The sequence below is a fragment of the Dendropsophus ebraccatus genome, chromosome 15 (genome assembly GCF_027789765.1).
Source record: "Dendropsophus ebraccatus isolate aDenEbr1 chromosome 15, aDenEbr1.pat, whole genome shotgun sequence".
In the NCBI taxonomy this organism is placed as follows: domain Eukaryota; kingdom Metazoa; phylum Chordata; class Amphibia; order Anura; family Hylidae; genus Dendropsophus; species Dendropsophus ebraccatus.
The window spans coordinates 50,963,242-50,986,354 of NC_091468.1; the positions used below are offsets into that span (position 1 = coordinate 50,963,242).

At 42.3% G+C, this 23,113-nt stretch overlaps 1 protein-coding gene and 1 long non-coding RNA gene across 2 annotated transcripts in view; one reads left to right on the forward strand and one right to left on the reverse strand.

Annotated features, from left to right (window-relative positions):
* Nucleotides 1–4,737: 4,737 nt before the first annotated feature.
* On the reverse strand, nucleotides 4,738–21,857 carry LOC138774421 (uncharacterized). Its single transcript, XR_011360310.1, has 4 exons — nucleotides 21,690–21,857; nucleotides 20,549–20,685; nucleotides 11,301–11,409; nucleotides 4,738–4,902 (listed from the first exon to the last, which is right to left on the reverse strand). It is a non-coding gene; the product is annotated as an uncharacterized lncRNA (long non-coding RNA).
* LOC138774420 (serine palmitoyltransferase 3-like) overlaps nucleotides 11,759–23,113 on the forward strand; it is a 38,357-nt gene continuing 27,002 nt past the window's right edge. Inside the window, exon 1 of the mRNA XM_069955267.1 lies at nucleotides 11,759–12,042. Within this exon, the coding sequence (XP_069811368.1) occupies nucleotides 12,019–12,042 (24 nt within the window). The 5' untranslated portion in view covers nucleotides 11,759–12,018. The remainder of the gene's footprint in view (nucleotides 12,043–23,113) is intronic.

The following is a 23,113-nucleotide window of genomic DNA, read 5'->3' on the forward strand; positions in this document are numbered from 1 at the left end:
AGAGGAGAAATCTCAGCCTGTTCTCTGTTTTTAGTCCAATCCTGGCTTTGGCTCAGATAATCTGTTGGTGTAATTGGGCCCTCAAAGTAGTTGGGGTTAATTTAAAACGTTATAACTCCATTTGGAACCTTCCTGGCGCGTAACAGATTCCTCACATACAGAGTTAAAGATTGTGCGTTAGAATTCAACCAAAGATCCATCCAGTTGTCTATACAATTTAAGTTATGTCTGTGTTATTCATACATAGAGATCCTCAAACCTGTTGGTGAATCAGTTCTGTCATCTATATTCTTTACCAAAATATTTATCATGGACATTTAGTTATAGTGGATTGTAAATAATATATTTGGCAAACACAGCCCTTATTCAGAGAATAGAGATGTCTATTAAATGGCTCCTATATTCTGCTGACTGTGTTAGCAATGTCTGGATACAGAAGGATATCCTGCTAACAAATATATATTGAGGCTATGTTAATACATGGCAAAAAAGCAACCATTCAGTGACACTGCCGTGTCACAGAACGGCCGCTGTCGAAGAAGTTCAACTGCAGTATCGGCCGGGTGAACATCACTATAACTTAATTGGAATGCGGGCCCATTCCAGTGTGCCTGCACTCCAATTAGCCATAGCAGACAATGTAAAGTACGATCAGGAGCTGTACTTTACATTGTCTGCACAGTCTATTTTGTGCAGCTGAATAGCGGCTGCACAAAACAGACATGGCAGTTTTCTTTGTGGCTACATGGAATCCTGGCCATAGTGTATACAGTGTATATATTTTGCTGCCTTGATTGCATAGGAGTTAAAGGGAACCAATCACCTCCAAAATGCATATATAGCTTTTTAAATGTGCTGTTAGAGCACACAGCACACTTTCCGTACATGTTTCTATATACTCCCTGCCTCTCCCGTGTAATCCATAAAGTAACTTTATAAAACTGGCGCCCAGTATGCAAATTACATAAGGTAGTCACCTGGGCGGTGTTCGGCTAGATGGTAGTCACAGTCAGTCCGGGTCCCCTGGGCGTTCTTCGGCGGTAATCACGCCCCTCTGGGCGTGATTCAAATCACCCAGTAGCTCTGACATCACTCAGGAGCATGCTGTGCACGACGTCGGCGCGCCTACGTTCTTACGCCGACGCGCATGCGCAGTACAGCCGCTCCCATTCTGGCTGTACTGCGCCTGTGCAGAATAGCCTTGAACTCCGGCTCACACCGAGTTTGAGGCTATTCTGCACAGGCGCAGTACAGCCTGAATGGAAGCGGCTGTACTGCGCATGTGCGGCAGCGTAAGAATGCAGGCGCGCCGATGTCGCACCCGGCGCGCTCCCGAGTGACGTCGGAGCTACTGGGTGATTTGAATCACGCCCAGAGGGGCGTGATTACCACCGAAGAACGCCCAGGGGACCCGTACTGACTGTGACTACCATCTAGCCGAACACCGCCCAGGTGACTACCTGATGTAATTTGCATACCGGGCGCAGTTTTATAAAGTTACTTTATGGATTACACGGGAGAGGCAGGGAGTATATAGAAATATGTATGGAAAGTGTGCTGTGTGCTCTAACAGCACATTTAAAAAGCTATATATGCATTTTGGAGGTGATTGGTTTCCTTTAATGCGATCGGCCACTATGATTAAACAATGGTCATTGTTGCAAATCTGCAAATAATTGTTTATATATATATTGTATATTTTATACAATTTAATTTTTTTTTTAATTATTTACCGTTATATGGTGGCCATCCACTCAATTTCACCATTGTGTGAACAGAGCATTTCTGTGTTTCCAATCCATTCCTGGTTTTGGTTGCTATACAGCCTCAAACATACAGCCTCAAATATACGTAGTGTGAACTTAGCCTAAAAGGGTAACCTGCAGTAACATGCAATGACCATAGACAGAGGTGGCACTATTTTACATTAAAAAAAGAAAGAAAAAAACATAGACACTTTTAATAGTTTCATCCAATTTTAAGTGTAATGTTTCACTGTTAAAGCATTATTATTATTATTAACCAGTTCAGGAAAACTAAGCCCCTGTAAACTAATAGTTTGATTCAAATGGTTTCTTATCACAGCAAAGAGTGCCGACATTTCTGCTGACTGAATGCAGTTTTCCTTATGTGAGCCCGGATTATATGTTCTCTATTTACGGCTAAACATTTTCTTATTTCTTTGAAGGTTTGATGAAAACTATAAACTGTTTCTCGGCAACACTGAGGGATGGAAATTATGTCACGTATTCTGGACTTGGTTTCATTAAAATATCACTTCCCGCAGTCTTGGCCTCCATTTTAGAAAGCTGTTTTGCACTTTCTATATGCAAAATGTAATGGAGGGTTATAGAAACATTATAACTACTCAACAGCCAAAGCAAAGGGGATTATTTCTGTGCTATAACCCAACATGACTGTGTAATTTCTTAAAGTTTCAACTCGATACATGACTACTCCTCCAGCTAAAAGGAACCAATCACTAGAAAAACAGCTATGCAGCTATTCATACATGGTTTCCGAACATATAATTGACATATAATTCAATGTGCCATATGTAAATTATGTAGTCATGTGGGTAGTCCTTAGTGGTGAAAGTAATCAGTGGAGGGGCCTTTAGCATCACAGAGGGGCCGTCCTATAATTTCCCCTGTCATCGATGGGCCCGGCATGCTCAGTACATAAGATATCGAGCAGGGATTGGATGCCGATGTACTGTGCACATCTGGCCCAGCGATGACGTCAGTGCTCAGGGGACATTACAGGACGGCCCCTCCATGAGGCTGCACACTCCTCCACTCTCAGAGAGGTGCCATTAGAGAAGATTTTGTGCACCAGCCATGAATACTTTAATGTCGAGGACCTCTTAAAGGGAACCTGACGATGCGGGCACAGAGCCTGCCTGACCCCCCGATGCAGCCCCCGGATACTTACCCTTTCTGGCAATTCCCGCTCCTGGAGCCGTTCCTGGGACGAAGGTATGAACGCCTGAAGCCATGCGCACACGCTGCAACGATGAGTCCGATGCCCATACAGAATGACAGCTCCATTCATTCTCTATGGGCATCGGACTCATCTCAGGTTGTTTGCATACAGGGCGCACATGGCTTCGGGCACTGATACCTTCGTCCCGGAACCGGCTCTAGGAGCGGGACTCGCTGGAAAGGGTAAGTATCCGGGGGCTGCACCGGGGGGTCGGACGGGCTCTGTTTAAATAACCTTTAAATAACTACATAACGATAATTTACAAATGGCGTAGGAAACTTTCCAAGTTTTTCGGGGGCTGTGAGGAATTCTGATAGCAATTAATTATATGTTCAGAAACAGTGCGGGGGGGCTTCATGATGTATCATGGTGTTACATTTATTGTGGGGTTAGTACCAAATTTTAATAGTTTACAAAAAATTTCTTTAAAAAAAAATTGTAGCTTTGCATTATCCTGTTTTGACCCTCTTATTTTTTGTTTTTAATTTTGTTTTCTGGAGGCCTGTGTAAGAAGTTTGTTTTATGATGTGTGTGCTTTAGTTTTTATTGATACCATTTTAAGGTAGACCTAGGGGGAGATTTATCAAACTGGTGTAAAGTAGAACTGGCTCAGACCTGGGTCCTGCTGCTGGAACGTCATGGTCCCACTGGTGGATTACTAATAATGGCCAAATAATGGTCGTCATTATGAAATAACGGCCGTTATTTGGCTCCTAAAAGATGACCGTCAAACAACCAAAAAAAGGCCAAACTGTACCTGTTACTATGGGGCTTTTCACAGTTCCATATGGCGATGCAGTTGGACACCAGAATATTGGGTTGCTAAGGCAACCACCCATGCCATGTGAGTTTCATGCACAAGTTCTATTGATTAGAATAGGGTTCATGTACAGAATTACCTGGGTGTCGGGCATTAACAGACGTGTAGCTAGGATTCACAGGGCCCCATAGAAAACACAACACACACAAAGCACTGCATATATATATATATATATATATATATATATATACTGGGAGCCAATGGCTGCTTGCTATGACAGTCCACTGTTTTTACCTATAAGGGCCCATTAGGAGCCCTTATGGTTAAATACATAGGTGCAAGAGCAGACTACCCTTTACTTAACCCCTTATGTACTGTAGTGTGTAAGTGACCCAAAGCTCAGAAGACAATGAGATATCTGCTTTACTGCTCGTGCACTGATAACCCCTTACCTCTGCACAGAGCTCCCGCACATTTTTCTTCCCTACTTTATTGTGCAGCTGGAGAACAGAGGTTAGACAATATCAGTGTAGTGAAGCAAAGATCTTCTTCTGCTTGTTAACCCTTTTTTGTGTTGCAGCATGTAAGTAAACATTGGGTCACTTACACACTGCAGTACATAAGGGGTTAAGCAGAAGGACACACTCTCTTACCTTCTCCCCCCGGGCCCCCCTCCTACATGGGCCCCATAGCAACTGTCTACCCTGCCTGTATGGTAGCTACGCCACTGGGCATAAATCTGATCTTTTGCCATCAGCTGCATTTTCATGCCTATAACTCCTTACTGTCTTTAGGATCTATGAAATATCCTTGGTGCTTTTCTGATTACAGTACAGTTATTATATCTCAGCTATATGTTCATTTCTTTCCCACTGGGGGTAAGCAGTGCATAATCCAACTGAATGACAGCAAGCAAAAATCCTAATAAAACAGTATATTGGAAAATTGTTTCACCTATTATTATACAAACAATAACATTTATTAGCTGAAACCATCTATTACTAGCACATTTTCTTCAAGACTCCTTCATGTCCTCTGTATGAAATCATCCCTCTGGTTCTCTGACCTCTGTATTCAGTACAAGGCTCCGTGTGACAGTTCACCTATTGACTCCAAGAGGTCACGTACAGAAGAATTCCTGCGTTGTATCTAGATGCCTAAGAGAAGGTTAAAATCAAAATTTGACCTAGAAGACAAAACTATAATTAAAAAGAAAAAAGCTACTTGCTGGCGGCCAGTGCCACACATTGTACAGAAAAATGCCTGACAGATCCAATGCTGTCTACAGTGCTGTAGCTTTTGCTAAAAAAAAAAAAAAAAAAACGAAGAACCAAACAATCTTATATTTAAAAAAAAAATCTCAGATAACAGCAGACCTGTGGCAGACCTGGAGGCTTTCATTAGGCCCCCAGCTGCCATGACAACCCATCAATCACTTTATGGCAATCGATGCCTAACTGCTTAAACATTGATCTGCGTATAAGGGTTTTTTTCAGCATTGTGGTGACAGATAGTAAATGCTTGTACTCCTCGCTATCCAAGAACGCTCTTTTCTACCTCCTTACCTTCTTAAACCCATAACGGTTTTATTTTTCCGCTGACAAAGCTGTCACTTTTATGGTCACTTCGTTTAATTTTTTTGTGATGTGATGTTACCAAAAATCAGCAATTTTGTAATTCAGGATTTTTTTTTTTTTGTGTTAACACCATAGACCATGCAGGATCAGGAATGCTATCATTTATAAGTTTGGACAATTCCCCACACTGTGATACCAAATATATGTATTTTATGTGTTTACATTTTTCTTATTTAGAAAGTGGGAAAAGAGGGGTGATTGAATTTTGTTTGTAAATTCTGCCATAGGCAGCCTGTTTATCAGCAGAGACGCCATGGCAACCACTGAGGCCTAGTAGGTGCCTCAGGCTGCCAGGACAGCTGTTAAAAACCTCACAAGTAGATTGTGGACGTGCAAATCGGACTCTTGATTTTAACTTGAGTTAAATAAATGGCCTCAATGAGTGCCAGCTACAGACTGCAGCCAGCAGAGGATGAAAATAAAATTAAAGGAAAAAATATTGAAAGAGGAAAAGAGGATCCAGGTGGAGACGAAGGTGGAGGAGGTGGCAGTGGAAGGCAGGGGCCAGGGGGGGAGGCAATAGCCAACAATGCATATTTGCACCGGTACTGACAAGCCGTCTGGGATCCACTCCTTTTTCATTTTTAGGAATGTCAGTTTGACCATGTTGGCTTTGCATAGGCAGACATTGTTGGTGAAGACACCCCCTGCAGTGCTATGTACCCTATCAGAAACACTTACTACACAGCACGGCAGCACCTCCAAAGCATAGAGGGCAAGCTCTGGCCAGGTGTCCAATTTGAAAACCTAGAAATTGAATTGAGAGGAGCCATCATTCAGCACCAAGGGATGTGTTGACACCAGGGCCGGCCTTTGGGGTGTGCGACCTGTGCACTTGCACAGGGCGCCTCACTCCCAGCCAGCTAGGGGGCGCATCGGCAGGCAGAGGGCTGCACTGCACATCTAACTACAAATAGAAGTTAGGTGTGCTGTGTTTCTACCAGAGCGCCCCCGCCCTCCTCCCGGGCTCCGGCAGAAACACAGCACATTTAACTTCTATTTGTAGTTAGATGTGCAGTGCATCTCTCTGCCGCAGCTCCCCTGGCCGCCCTCAGCTTCTCTCCTCCCCTGCGTGGCGCTGGAGCATGACGTCACCCGGACCGCACGTCCAGCCAATCAGTAAGGGGACATGCGCTCTGGGTGAAGTCATGCCCCGGCGCTCAGGTAAGAGAACTCTCGGTGGGGGTCTGGCTCATCAAGGGGGGACTGTATGTGTGTGATGTCCCCTGGTTAGCTGTTCAGGACGTTTGTCCTGACACTAGCTAACCAGGGGAGAACGGATGTTTGTAGAAATGCCGGGAAACTTCCACCAGCAGGGGGCGGCATCAGAGTGTACAGAGAGAGAGAGAAAGGGGGAGGTAAAGCATGGCTGCCCCCTTTCCCTCTGTCACTTCCTGGAGCCTCCTCTCCTCCTGCAGCAGCTAGAGGCCGCTCTGCTGTCTGGCCTGTCAGCTGCCTGTACGGAGGAGCAACCTGCCAGGTTGATTGACCTCTGACCTCCAGCTCTCTCCCGCCGGGACCTGCAGAGAGACAGTGACAGCTCCTTCCTCCTTTAAATACACACTAGCACTGATAGTGTGGGGGAGGGGGATATGCTGGCTGCTAGCTTACAAAGAAGCATAAGTGTGTGTTTTTTTTATTTCTACAGGAGCTTTGACATTATAGGACTACAACTCCCAATGTGGTCTGTCTGCTGCCTGTGCCCCCCCCCCAAACACACAGACAGATCACACTGGGAGTTGTAGTCCCACACAGTCTATATAGAAAGCTGTCATCTGCACTCTGCAGCTCCTGTAGGACTAAACAAACTCCTCCTTATGCATAATAGTCACCCCTTATACAGTGTTACAATAATTAGAATTGTCCCATTTTACCTTGCAGTGCCAGACTGGATATAAGATGTTATCCAGTCATAGTATTTTGGTATCAGGTCTGGTATGGCGGTGTTATCCAGTCACAGTATGTTGGTATCAGGTCTGGTATGGCGGTGTTATCCAGTCATAGTATGTTGGTCTCAGGTCTTGTATGGTAATGTTATCCAGTCATAGTATGTTGGTATCAGGTCTGGTATGGCGGTGTTATCCAGTCATAGTATGTTGGTCTCAGGTCTTGTATGGTAATGTTATCCAGTCATAGTATCTTGGTATAGTTCAGGTCTGCTACGTTGGTGTTATCCAGCCACAGTATAGTGGTATTCTTCAGGGCTGGTATGCAGAATTTAATATGCAACCTTGTTTATATTTTAAGCAGTTAAAAACCATGAAGAAAAAAAGATTCAGACAATGCATGTGGCCGAAACCATGCATCCATTTCTTCCCTAGTAGCCGAGAGGAGGGCCCCGTTAAAAAGTTTGCTATGGGGCCCAGACATTTCTAGTTACACCCCTGGCAGGGGTGATGGTTGTGTGGGAGTGATAGATGTGTGGGGGAGGGCTGGGGGTGTTAGTTGTTTGGGGAGCTGTAGTTGGGTGGGGGCTGGGGTGTTAGTTGTTTGGGGGGGCTGGGAATGGTAGTTGTGTGAATGGCTGGGGGGTAGTTGTGTGTATGGGGGGGTGTCGGGCGATGGGTGTTGTCTGGAGGCATGGGAGGCTGAAGGAGCTTTATGTTACCTTAAGGGGGCGCCAAAAAGAGGTTTCGCACAGGGCGCCATTTACCCTAAGGCCGGCCCTGGTTGACACATACTCATCCATCATGCTTGGCCTCCTGCTCATACTCTGCTCTGCCGATGGTGTTGGTGCATTTTGTGGTGTGCTGAAGTGTTCCACATTGCGGTCATGCTCATCCTTTCTTCCCAGATGGTGCTGGTCCCCAAACTGTATGTGTTTACAAGGGACAAATATTACCAACACCTTCTGACTAATGCCACCCCTCTGCTACTGAATAAAATTAATTGTACAAAGACCAATATCAGCTCATACAATGACCATATACTGTAGCAGCAGATATCATCTCTACACAAGCTCTGCAGACTGTAAGTGATTACAGTGCAGTACAGCCAGTGACTCACAGGGGACGTCTTCTTTGAGTGCATCATAGGAGGCTTTCTCTAAATGGAGTTGCTCGCCTGTCCTCTTCTTCTCCATCACCTGGACTTCTCTTAGTCAAGAGTCGTCCGCATAGGATCTGCCAGACAAAGATTTTAGGCTCCTCGCTAATGCACCATAATCAACCTCCACATCTATATTGCCCTTTAGTTAGTCCCTTCCGTATCCATATACTAGTTAGACTCTTCTGTGCCCCCCATTAGGGCCCTCTGTGCCCCTATATAGAAGTCAGGCCCCTCTCTCTGCATCTGTATAGTAGTTAGGCCTCACTGTGATGGTAGCCCCACTAGTAGGTAGCACCCCCATGTTGCTATTGTCAATATAGGTACTGTCCCTAGTAGGTAGGTATCCCCTGGTAGTTACTCCCCCCCATGTTGTCATCTCCCAAGATAGTTAGCTCCCTTTCATAGGAATCTTCCCTTGTAGTCTCCTCCCTCCATGTGTGCATCCCCTACATCACCTTGTAAATTAATCCCTCTCCCACCATGTAGGCATCCCTCTATTAAGAAGCATAACCTCCCCCTACACACACACACACCCTCCCCACAGCAGGCATCCCTCTGTTAGGTAGCATAATCGACTGACAGCTGCCTTTAAATGCTTTGTGTGCCCCTATCCCTGGTGTCTGGTGGGGGTTTTTCCCCTCCCCTCATGGCACAATTGCGGAGGGGAGATCCCTTCTTCTTACCAGGCGGGGGCTCAGCGTTGCAGTGATGCTGATCCAGGCTCGGAAATCTGTAGATCTGGTCTGCAGCACTGATCTTATCGATCTTATTGATCTGTGCTGTATTAAGTATACTGCAGTGATCTCTATGAGATAAAAGTCCACCAGGGGGACTTAAAGTTAAAGTGTAAAAAATAAAAATAAAGTTTTTTCATTAATAAAAAAAATCCCCTTGTTATGAACATACCTGCTGATGCCTCCACTGCTCTCTCAGCACACTAGCTGGAAAGGGGGGAGGCGTCTGGACTGTCTGACAGGCATGCTGTCAGAGTACAGAGACGCCGGTCCAATCAGAGCTGATGCTCCCTCCTTACTCCCTCCCTGCTCTGATTTAAACAGGTGGAGGCTTCCATGCCTCGCTCGTGATCAAGTCTTTTGGCTGGCTCGTGCGTTTATTGTGTGCTCCTTTCTGTGTTTGACCTCTTCATCTATATTGTGGACTTGCCTTTTGGATTCAGATTTGGATTTGACGTGACCTCCTGGTTCTGACTCGGCTTGTTTGGTTTGTTCTTTTTTTCCCTGGACTGCTTTTTCTGTTTGACTTCTGGCTTGGACTTGTGGTACTTCTGGATTGTGATTCTGTGTATGACGTGACTTCCTGGTTTGACCTGGCTTGTTGGTATTTGGTTTATCTTTCTCCTTTGTCTAGCCTTAACGGTTAGGTCTGCTGGGACTTGTAGTTCTCCTGTTTTTGTTGTTGCCCTTGCTTCCTCCAGACTTGTACTGTTTCATCTCCCCTCCTGCACTTAGCCAGTGTAGGGACCGCCGCCCAGTTGGGGACTGCTGTTTAGGGCAGGTCGTCCAAGCAGGTAGGGATAGGGGTCTGGGTTCAGAATAGGGCTCACTCTTCCCTGCCCCGGACGTGACACCCCTCCCCTAATAAAAGTTTAAAGCGACTCGGTACCCACAATCTGACCCCCCCAAATCCCTTGTACCACCAGATAGCTGCTTTTAATCCAAGATCTGTCCTGCGGTCCGTTTGGCAGGTTATACAGTTATTGTCCTAAAAAAACAACTTTTAAACTGGCATGGTACTGCAAGTTTAAAAGTTGTTTTTTAGGACAATAACTGCATCACCCGGCATACGGACCCCAGGACAGATCTTGGATTAAAAGCAGCTATCTGACGGTACGAGTGGTTTGGGGGGGTCAGATTGTCAGCTTTAAATCATCCCCCTTTTGCCTTTTTATAAAAAAAAAATACAGTAATTTCCTGCATATAAGACTACTTTTTAAACCAGGAAAATCTTCACAGTCAGGGGTCGTCTTATACGCCGGGTGTCATCTTATAGGGCAGATGCTGAAAAACTGGATGCAGCAGCAACCTTATGAAGGGCAGAGTAAACTGCAGGCGTACGGGGTATGGAAAAGAGAGATACAGTGGGGCTGTGGCCAGAAAAACACACTATTTACACCTGTTTTGGCCGCACTTGTATCCTACCAGTATTACTGTACCTCCTCCTCTGCCTCTCAGATCTCGCTGCAGTTTGATGTTTTTTTTATTAATTTTTATTTGGTGTGCATTGGAAGAGGAGGTAGTCTTATACGGCAAGTATATCCCAAACTCTATATTTTAACTGGAAAAGTTGTGGGTCGTCTTTCATTCCTGATCTCACACGGTGCAAAATGGCTGATTTTTGGTCATATCAAATCCAGAAAAAAAGTATTAAAAAGTGATCAAAAAGTTACATATACGCAAATAAGGTACCGATAGAAAGTAGAGATCATGGCTCAAATACAGCGCCATAGACTAAATGATAAAAGTGTTCTAAGGATGATAGTAGAACAATTTTAAACACACACAGTTATATAAATGACATATCATTGTAATCATATATGTTTCTTAAGTCAGTACATGTCAGTTTTACTATAGAATGAATGGCGTAAACACGAAAAATCCCCAAAATGAAAATAAATATCTTTTTTTTTTCAATTTTGCTGCACAAATAATTTTTTTCCCGGTTTTGCAGCATACTTCATGGAAAAATGAAGTCTGCCATTGCAAAGTACAATTGGTGTCACAAAAAATAAGGGCTCATTTGGGTCTGTAGGTGAAAAAAATGCAAGGGCTATGGCCCGTTAAACACGGAGAGGAAAAAATGAAAGCGGAAAAACAAAAATCAGCCCGGTCCTGAAGGGGTTAAAGAAATACCTCGAACATGAAGATTATATTGTAGAGCAGATGTCATTTCTACATGTACGGAAATTGTGGTCATCCAGACAGCAAGCCAAATCCCTTAACCTGCCAAATATAGACTGAGCTGCAAGAAGAGAAATCAACATAGAGTCAGTAAATTTATATAGTATTATATATACACAGGATAAAACAACCGAGCCAACAAATTAGTCAAATAAACCAGCAAAAAAAAAAAAAGTTTGGGTGTGGACTGTAAAGTCTGGGAAATCTTCTGGTAAATATTAATCCTGGTATGTGCTCGTGGCTGCAGCTCTGGAGGCGGGAACTATGGTTATAAAGTCTATATGCTATGGTATTATATCATGAGATTGGGTAATCCTTTGTCTCACACGTATATGTTTTTACAGCATTTTATCCATTAACTTCCTTTAGAAAGAATGCTGAGTATGAGTCTTTCTTCCAGTTATGGTTCCAGAGTTCCTCTTCCCTGTGGCTGGGCTCTATGCCAGGGTAATATTTGTAAATAGCACTGCCAGGTACCGTACAACTTAGACAAACATGCTGAATGCTGGTTTGTTAGGCTATGGATGGCGGCTGTTTTACTACTAATAAAAACAGTTGTGATAGGTCTCAGGGCTAGTAGTGATATATAAAGCAAGCAGCCATGAGAATGCCCACAGTCTAGCTCAGGGCAGACTGACAAGGGATCCTACTGGCTGCAGAGGGGAGGAGGATGACCAGGGCTCATCAACTAAAGGTAAGACGTCTCTCTCTCTCTCTCTCTCTCTCTCTCTCTCTCTCTCTCTGCTAATCTTTTGTCTTTATGAACTTTCTTGTGATGACAAAAAGATTAATGCATGAGTGAACTGGCAGATAAAAAGTACAGTGTTTGTAACTGTTTGTACGGCTCGAGTCACACACAGGGAGTTTCCATGAAGCAGAAGGGAAGTGTGTACAGTTAGAGAAAGGGAACTAGTGACATTCTTCTTCCTACTTTGGTGATTTGCTTCAATTCTCTGTAACATACTGCAAGTTTTATGTAATTCTACAATGTTACGGGTATCTTCTGTAGCCTGCATATAAAGTAGAGTATGAACATATTACTTTATATACAGTATAATATTATATTAAAGGGGATGTCTGGTCCCACATATTTTTATGTCTGAGGCTGGCATTATAATAAATAAAAATTTGCAACATGCCCATCCTGGCTTAGTATTTCAATACACAGGAAACACTCTCTTAGACAATCACCAGGGTCACCTGCACACCAAATTTTGTGTTGGAAAAACTAAAATAAATATATCTATTTAAAAAAAAAAAAACACTGCTGAGGTCCTCACCGATCAAGACAATGTAAAGCGCACAGTAGCGCATTTATTACCTGCCTTACAGTAGCTCAATTAAAAGTCAATGGGGCTGTCTGGAATGATATGATTGACAGCTCCTGATTAGTGATGAGCGATCATTCCGATGTTCGGTTTGGATCCTGAACAAGAACATAAAAAAAAAGATCTTGATCGTTCTGAACATCGAACAAATTGTTTGTGATCGGTGAACACGAACAATTAGCGACATGTTTGTATGAACATATGAACTTTTACAAACATGTTCGCTCATCACTACTCCTGATTATCAAGATCCTCCCAGATGAAAAATATTGACGAGTCCCTGTGACGTGTTGCGTATGTTTTAAATAATCAGTAAATAGTAGAATGATGAATAGTAAAATGCATTCCACAGAACACAGGAGCTACGATCGTTTGGCACGCTGAGTGCATCATCTGGCTCATCTGTGAGCCAGGTGATGCACTGAGTGTGCGAAAGCCATCATTCTACTGTTTACTGACTGTATACATTGCTGAAGGTTGAGCACCACCTGTGAGTCGAGGACTTCTAGAGGTCCCGTGCCGGGACTGTGGACGCTGATTCTGGGGTGATAAGTGCCCAATATATGATTCTTACTGATCATGTTTTAAATAATGTTACCCATGACATGTGTTTTACACTACAGTAGGTGTTTAATTTTTCATTATTTATTTTCTAATTTTTATAATATTATTTTTTAATATTGTTTTGCTGGTACTTTTTTATGTAACAAAGACATTTTATTAATATTATTAATATCAATTTTTTTTCAATCTCTGTCAGGAGCCGTCACACTCGGCTCCCGGCACTGCTGGAGTGTGCGGCAGCCCCCCTGGTAACTACGATGGCTCCCTGGTAACCTGCCTGGCCTGGTACAGGGAACACGCCAACGGCATTCCTGATGACCGGCCAGGCCGGTTGCTAGCGGTGTGGCGGCATCCTCTTAGATATTGCCGCGGCCTATGCCAATCGGCATAGGTGTTATGTCTGTGCTCTTACTGACTAGTAGTCAGCACCACCAGTCAGCTTTATGTGGTCCGGAGCTGGAGTCTCAGACCCAATAACGCCCTGTCTCCATTAATGCACTCCCCTATGTGTCCTCCTTGCTTGCAATAGAGCCTCCTTGTGAGAGGGACTAAGCTAACTTTTCTATCCTAATTGTATTCCCTGGTTTCCTGATCCTGGTTTTCGCTTCCCGACTTTCCCCTCGACTTCCGACATTGTACCGCAACGACCAACTAGTACCGAACATGCTAGCTGACCTTGATATATTGTGTTTGTTCATCCTGTCTGCGTTTTGTGTTTTCACCTATTCAGGCTAGGGACTGTCACCCAGTTATCCGCTGCCACTTAGAGCAGTTGCGGAAAGCAGGCAGGGACAGTGGGATGGGTGCCAGTGCTAGGGCCTCACATGTCTTGTGTCCTTCAGTCCCATACCTGTCAGTCTCACTGCTGAGATCCCCACCAATCAAGACAATAAAAATCACACAGTAGTGCATTTTATTACCCACCTTACAGCAATCTCCGTCCAAGTAGCTCCATTATGTCAAAGGGGCTAGATGACGGGACGGAGATGATTGACAGCTCCTGATCATCGAGACCTTTACAAATGAAAACTAGTGAAAAGTCCCTTTGATGTGTCAAATATGTGTTAAGTAATGTCACCCATAATATATGTTTAAATGTTTAATGTTATGATTTTTTTTTTTTTTTATAATTTTTGTACTGGTACTTTTTTTATGTAATAAAGACATAAATTGCGGACAGAACAATGGACGTCTCACTATAGCCCTAGTCTAGAGAAGAAGACATGCTAAATGTCCCTTTAGGTGGCTGTAGAAGTTATTTTTGGGTTTTTTTTCTTTCATTTTTGGTTGGGATGAGGCTAGTTCAGCTTAGTTGGACTGATTCTGATTTTAGTTTGAACCTGGACAAGACTAGGAAATGCTGTGTAAGGTTCTTGTTTTCTGTGATGTAACCTGTGAAATAAACCGGTAAGGAAGCCAGTATTAACATGTTTATATCTCCTGAGTATTTAATTGATTGTGTAACTGTGCCCTACCTTCTTACTCCGGAAAAAGGTAATCTTGCTACCTAATCACTTACAAATTGGTGGAGGATGCGGCCACAAAGAAAAAACTGCTATGAAAATGTAAAGTTCTAGAGACCTTTATTTTGTATTTCTACAAGGTACCATAACTTTTAACTTTAAGATGGAGAATATGATTAAAGCTATGTTGCAGGTGGTTGCATCACAACAAGAGGTTACTAGGGTGCAACGGATGGGGTTAGAGGAGATAAGCTGCAGTTGACAGTCCAGATGAAGGCTACACAGGAGGAGCAAAGGATACTTTAAAATAAGTTGTGGAACAACTAATCAGTGTTGCTGGAAGGGCCCCATGTGTAGCAGACACCAGTTCTACCTCCATAAGAGCTAGCCATTTTTTGTGGAAGTTTATTTTATAACTTTTGAATGAACTGCTAAGCGAGGGGAATGGCCAAAGGAACAGTGGGCTAGATTTTGACCCTTTTCCTCCTACAAGAACCCCAAACAGCTTACCTTGACTTAAATAATCAAGATGCCAAGAAATATGACAAAGTAAAAAAGGAAATTTTAATACCAATGGGAGTTACAGTATGTTTCTTTGCACAGGTCTACCATATGGACAAATCTCCCTGATCCCAAATGTATAATCGCATCCACCCCTTGGAGCTAGAGATCCTGATAAGCCTCCAAATGGTTAAAACTCAATGTAATCGAATGTAAAGGTCCATTTCCATTAGCTTATGCAAGTCAGTAAACCATGGCAAGTACAGTATGCAAGGGCGGTCTGTGGCTTATGGGAGACTCAATAAGATGCTTTAGATGTCAAATACCAGGTCCTGTTATTGCTAATTGCCAATATCTGATGGACCTCTGCAGTCTAGAAACCGGCATATATTTCTGTACGCTCGGCTAGCTACTTAGCATTGCCTAAGATGATTTGTAAGAAATAAATGTGCACTATTGCTGTAGGAAGTAAAGATGTAAATGCATTATAAGATTCAGGCAGTCTAGTCGCTCTAGTAAGCCCAGATGTGGTAAACTCACAAAAATACCAGGTTAAAATCATTGATGTAATTTGCAGTCATGAGGATACCCAAATTTACCCCACTGCTATGGTGAATATACAGTAGAATATACAGTAGATGGTAAAACCGAGTATTTGATCTCAATTCCATTTACCATGCGTTGTTTATCCAAAGCTCGAGTATAACTCTTTTCTTAAAGCAGCAGCTGATAATAAAAGATCGTGTTGCTGAGACAAAGACTCAAGCCTAGCAAGTTCCATGCATGAATTGTCCCAATCGCAGGTAGGGTTTGGTCAGAGAAGGGGCAGAGAGGAGACAGACTGTGGACCCTAAACTCACCCCCCCCCCTTGCAAACTTTCCCTGCCTAGTTGGATCGAATAGTCCCAAGCTGCTGCGGACAGCCACCTGCGAGCCAAGGTCAAAAACAGTCGAGCAGTGTAATAAAATAACAGAATCCGAGTAGTGAGGTCCAAGGTATGAAACCAGCAGTAGAGAAACAGGGCAGCAATTATATGAGAATGCTAAGCATGCTTTGCAAAAAAGTCTAATAGCTAGCAAAGGGTTAATAGACCAAGGAAGTATATAAAGGAGGTCAGGGGTCTGGTCCAGATTGTAATTGTATCAGAGACCCAGAACCCAGGCTGACAAAGTGAAGTATAAGTGGAAAAGGCAGAGTGTCAATCAAAAGCAAAACAAAGGTTAACTGTTTACTGATCGGAGAGATATATGCAGGGAAGAGGTGGGTATGGTTCATAATCAATTACCAAGGTAGAAAGAATGAAGCAATATTAAAACTGGTGCAGATGAAAGTATGTTTCAATTTTTGACAAAGAGCACAGTTTGCGCCGCATACCACAAACCGAAGACTGCACCAATGTCCTAAAAGGTCATGACATAATCCCTATTGTAAATAAAAGAGCTTGTGCACAGAACTCACCCAGCATGGACAGTTGCTTTGGCAACTTAATCTTATGGCATTTGCTGCATCCACATGCACTGTTTAGTCCAATGCACTTTCTCCAGCACTATATCATGCTATGGCATAAAGGAGAATATGTTATGCTGTGATTGGCAAGAGAGGTAAAGAAAGGAAGAACCTGTGTGTACTACTAACAATCAGCTCAGCTGCATTGTAAAGAATGGGAAATAGCTGTGTACCATACTATAAATTCCTTTAAAAGCAGTTTAGACAACATGGCTGCACCCATTAACAATGTATTAAAATTAATGAAAAAAATGATGATCAGAAATTAGAAACAGATGACAAAATAATATGTTTACACTCCCATAACATTCCCATTTAAATTTCATTTGCATAAAATGTTCTTCTCTCTATCATTCATATGTTAGATTATCTGATAAAGGGACCCCTGTGTGCCAATAGTTTGCACATATTTTTGGGCTTAGCCAATATAGGTTTTAGTTTTAGAATTCTTTTGCCCTTTTTGACACAAAAGTATTTCACATCACACAGACCCTGCAGGTAAATGAGACAACTGTCTATCCACATCACATCAAAATTTACCTGGAACTTGAAAGCGTCAAACACATGTATATAAAGGTCGGATGAGTCAGAGTCACACAGTGTCACACACAATAGACAATAAATGTCAGCGTGGAAATAAAACAAATCATACACTTAATTAAACTGCCTCCAACTCTTTCTGCCACATATGCTAAAAATCAGGTGGAGGATAAACAGAGGTACCCGTGCAAATCCTATTTCTCTTTCCAGCCATGTATGTGAACTTTTCTCATTCCTACTCCTGGTCAGGGGGGTAACTACCACTATAGCAGCCATAGCGGCTGCTATGGGGTCCATCACATCAGGGAGGCCCCATTGCCCACTTCTTCAATACACTGGGCCCCTTGAGCTGTCATCATTTGCAGCACCAGGTCGACAGCTTAGGGTCAGTCCGAAGGGAAGGGGGACCCAATCAAAAATTTGCTATGGGGCCTTGCTATTTCTAGTTACACCCCTGCTCCTGGTTTTGGTTGAAGATATTAAGTAAAGTATTATGTATGAACATACATATGTAAAAAAGTGGTGTGGGTAAGCTCACCTTAAAAATTTATGATAGCTAACAAAATTTCTTATGAGGGTGCACGGACTCTTTCAGGAACTAAGTGTCTGATACCTAAGAAAAATAGAGCAAAAAATAGATAATCTGGCATTCCAAGATTTCTTCCTGTGTTAAAGCTTAACTTTTAATACTATGCAAGTTAAAAGATATAGTTGAGTATTGGACTAACGGGTTTCATGCAGGTGCGCTTAACCATGGTCTAATGAGCGGTAATAGGCAAGAAGTTTAATAGCCAGCAACATCCAATAAAATCAGGGCACAGCATAGGCATATAATTGCCTATTATAACTCATTAGACCATGATTTAGCACACCTGCACAAAACCCGTCGGTCCAATACGCAACTATGGCTTTAAACTTGGATGGTATTAAAAGTTACGTTTTAACACAGGACGGCACCTCGGAATGCTGGATTATCCATTTTTAGCTCTATACTTTTCATTTGTGAACTTAGCCTGAGGCCTCACGTACACATTCTGTGCATGGTCCGAATATATGGACAATGTGCAATAGAACGGATTATCAGAACTCCTGACATTGTGTGTTTTTACAGTTTCAGTACAGCAGCATGAAGATTTAAACTATTTTGGAGCAACAGGCATCATAATTATACATGATGCCAGGAGTTCCGATAAGAACAAATTAACAAAAGAGATCAAATTTTAGCAGTTGTAAAAATGTTTGTTCACACATTCAAGTTTTAAATTACAACTATTGAATACAAAGTTAGGAATGGCTTTGAAGATGGAAGAAATTCGAAGTCTTTTCTTTGTATTCAATAATTGCAATTAAGTACCTGAACATACCAGAACACGCCTTAACCCCTTAGCCGCATTTAAATGTATCTGTGGTGGTCTAGTGGCAGATCGGTTTCTCACAATGTAATCATGAGAAGCTGTTATACTTACCAGGCCAGGTCACAGCGAGGTTCTGACGCTCAGCAATCACTAGAGGCTGATCAATGGAATTGATCAATGCAGTACATATGTGCTGCATTTATCCATATGAGCAATCATGGTCACAAAAAATAAGGGATCACGTGGGTCTGTAGGTGAAAAAATGCAAGCGATATGGCTTTTTAATATGATGAGTGAACCTCGAGCATGCTCAAGTCCTTCCGAACCCAATCGTTCTGCATTTCATTAGCGTTGGCTGCTGAAGTTGGATAAAGATCTAAGGTTGTCTAGAAAACATGGATACAGCCAATGACTATATCCATGTTTTCTACATAGCCTTAGGGCTTTATCCAACTTCAGCAGCCCTGCTAATCAAATGCTGAACAATCGGGTTCGGATGGACTCGAGCATGCTCCAGGTTCGCTCATCTCTACTTTTTAAACATGACAAGAAAAAACAAGTGCAAAAACAAAAGTCGGCTTGATCCTTAAGGGGTTGAAGTGCACCTACTGTATATAAAGTGTATCTATAGAGTGAGTCTTTAGACCCTGACCGATCAAAGGAATGAGAGGGGACAAGTGTGGAGAGATCTACCACATAGACTTTTCACCATAAAAATAAGTTGATTTTCTAATTCTTGTTATGAACATAAGAATTTTGGCGGAAAAATGTAATATTTAGGTTAATAGAACTAAATAGTAGAAAATAAAATCTGTAAATTTTGCCCATTTATTTGAGCAGTGAAAATGTTGTTTTAGGGGCATGTTTTTGTGTGAATAATGAGTGCTTGCACTTTAAAAAACAAAAACAAATTTAGTTTAATTTACTATTGGCATTACACGTGTTAAATGGTGAATGGTAACCCACCTTATCTAACATGTTAACCATTAACCACGTAATGTAAAACTATGGAAAGCGTACCTGTGCTCGACACCCCAAAAAAGAGATATAACTATCTTGAAATAGCTTGGGGTGACCTGATGACAGACCTTTACATATTTTCTTGATATGTCCTTTCATTCATGAAAAATCTGGGTTTATAGTTTTGCAGACAATTCACATAATTGGCATAAAATTAACATTCATTTACAGAGTACAATAAAAGCTAAATGCAGTGTGTTGTTATGGATACACCTCAAGAGTACTGTCATTGACTGTCTATTGTCTATTGACTATTCATATCCTCTGACTGGAATCACACCCATTACCAGATATTTTCTCAAATTACATAAGATTCAGGTCTTGCATATCTAACTATTACATGAATAGGGTGCTAAATTATAAAGCTACAAAGATCCTGGTGCCGGTCTCCTGGTGCCGGTATTTAAAGGAAGGATGACTTTTATCAATGTGGAGGGGTGTGCAGTCAAACTGGCATGGCCTAGAGCATCAGTGCCCTAAGCCTGCAGCGCCTCTCTCCCCACTTTCTCTACGCCCCAGGGTTGGATGGAGGCCAGGAGAGAGGCGCCACAGGCCTAGGGCACTGATGCTTTAGGCCATGCCACTTTGACTGCACGTCCCACCACATTGATAAAAGTTGTTTTTCCTTTAAATACCGGCACGGGGAGGTAGACGCGGGTTTGGGGGAGGCAAGGTCCAAGTACAGAGTCGCTTTAACAGAAGGTCATCTCAACAACATGTAAAAAGGTGTGTGATTAAAGAAACCTCTGCTACTTCAGGATAGTAACATCTCCCCTCCATGTTCTCTTTTCGATAAAATTAGGTAAACATTTTACATCTTCTGATCCATGTTGGTAAGGCTGGTACAGAAGCCTGCTGAGATATTTTTGTTAATTTTTGTAGCAGATGCTCTAGTTTTGCTATAATAAGACTAAGGTCTTACTTCAGATCCTGGTGAAGGGCGTACATCTCTTCCTGCAATTTTGTCTCTTTGCACACTTCATGTGCAGCCTCTGTGTTTTTCTCTGGAACTGGTTCTAGGGTGAGTGTTATCACTTCCTCGCAATCCTGATCATCAGCCTTTAAAAGAAGCAAAAATGGTAAGTGTTAAGCATTAAATATTACTTTGGGTTCTTTTTCTAAATTTTAACCATTAAGGGGTTCTTAGAACTTACTAGAAACAAAGCAAAGTTATGGCAAAACCAGTAAAATACAGAAAAGCAACAATCAAGCTGATAGTAGGAATCTTGTTGGTTATGGAAGCAAATGGCCATGTTGTTTTTGTGAGCCAAAAGGAACCCCTTTACACGAAGAAGTGGTGGAAGGAGATGTACATGTTGGAATACTGTTTTGGATCCAAAATAGTTGAAAGTAATGTTGAGCAGAATTGCCCAACTCTTGCAACGTTGTTTGAACCTGAATGCTTTGCATTTGACCCCTGGAGACTTGAAAAAAAGTTGGATGCCGCCCTAGGGAGTCCTGTAAACATGGATACAGTCTATGGCCCTAAGGAGTCCTGGAAAACATGGATACTGCATCTCCAGCCACCAGGAGTCAAATGCCGAGCACTAAAGTTTGAAGAATGTTGCCAAACCCAACAGTTCAGCAAGTCCACTCAACACTAGTTGTAAGCAATGGTTAATTTATGAGCATGTTAATAAGTAGTTAAATGTTGTCAATGAGGATCTATACATTTCTACTAGAGATGATTGAATCTTAGGTTCTATCGAACTCGAGCCTTGCCAGACCTTTAACATTTGATTCCCGATGCCTTCCCGGTCCGTGTGGAAGAAGGAGACAGCCCGTGTACCGCCTGGAATTCTAGGCGGTACCCGGGCTGTCTCCTCCTTCCCCACGGACCGGTAAGGCATCAGGAATCAAATGCGAGTTCGATAGAACCTAAGATTTTCCGGTGTTCGATCATCTCTAATTTCTACTTGTAGGGATTAATATATGGGTCATGCTCCTCCCTTCCTTTGCTCTGGGGGAAGGACTACAAAATAAAGTGCACCATGCCTCAGACTAGGGCCCACCACTTGGCCTAACTCAAATCTTAATGTTGTTACTGATTCATCCAAACCAACCGTTTCACGGATGTTAAGATATGTGTCATGTCGTTTACGTTGACCTGTGGCATTCTTAGACCTCCGAATCCAATGTGTAAGGACACAAATTATATTACAGACCCCATCATAAGTAGAAAAAGTGGGACCAGTCTCAGAATCTTCCTGATAGTCTGTATCATAAGCAACCGATCCTCCTTCAGCAAAAAAATAAAATAAAAAATAAATATACAGTATATATAGTATATATTTTTTTTATTTCAAATCAACTGGTTCCAGAAAGTGCCAGAGATTTGTAATTTAATTCTATTAAAAAATCTCAAGCCTTCCAGTACTTATCAGCTACTGTGTATGTCATGCAGGAAGTGATGTATTGTTTCTAGTCTGGAGAACAGGAGAGGCTTTTAATGGAGATTTGCTACTGCTCTTGACAGCTCCTTTCATGGATAGAGGTGGCAGCAGAGGATATTGTATCAGACTGGAAAGAATACACAACTTTTTTGTAGGACATCATGCAGCTGATAAGTACTGGAAGGCTTGACATTTTTTAACAGAAGTAAATTACAAATCTCTGGCACTTTCTGACACCAGTTGATTTAAAAGAAAAACATTTTTGCTGGAATACCACTTTAAAGGAACACGTCATTACATTAGGACACTTGTATTATGTATAATGTAAAATAGAGAAACAGTAACATTTTCCGACTGTTTCAAGGATTACAATCTATTTGAGATCCATTAACAGACTAAACATAGTAGTACACGTTTATTTTATGTTAAAGACCACAATAGCCGACACTTTACATCGGAACCAGACTACAAGATAATGCCTAGGTTAAACTGCATTTCTGTTTCAGTGGTGGGAACCAGCCAGACCACCCTATGAGAAGTGAACTGTAATTGGAAAAGAGGTGGCAATATGGATTTGCCCATGGAATGCTTCTTCATAAAATGCTTCAACACAAATCCAAATACTTAACTAATTCATTGACTTCCCCTCTGTTGAAAGGTTCAGCTCTTGGTCCCTTTAGGGGAGGCTTTAGAATTGCAAATCAAAAGTGTTCTTTGTAATACAAGGATGAACATTGGCAAAACTAAATTAAGAACGTCTTAATTGCAGGACAATTATAGCATTGTGAAATGTCCTCCTTGTCCATTAACTTATGTAATATCTGTGACATGTCTGTTCCATCATCATCCTAATGGCATTGTAATCGTTTGCATGAGCGCTAGGGTCATATAAATGGTGTGTGATGTGCCTAGATAGCCTTGCAAGTGTTCATCCAAATTGGCTTTGTTTGGTGGCTAGAATATGTCTGCCTTTTGGAATTCCCAAGAAAGTGGTTGAAAACGACTGCTTTAGATCAATGTTTCCCAACCTGTGGCTCCAGTTGTTGCAAAACTACTGTATAAATCAGTATGTAGCTTTCAGGGTGTCAGGGTCA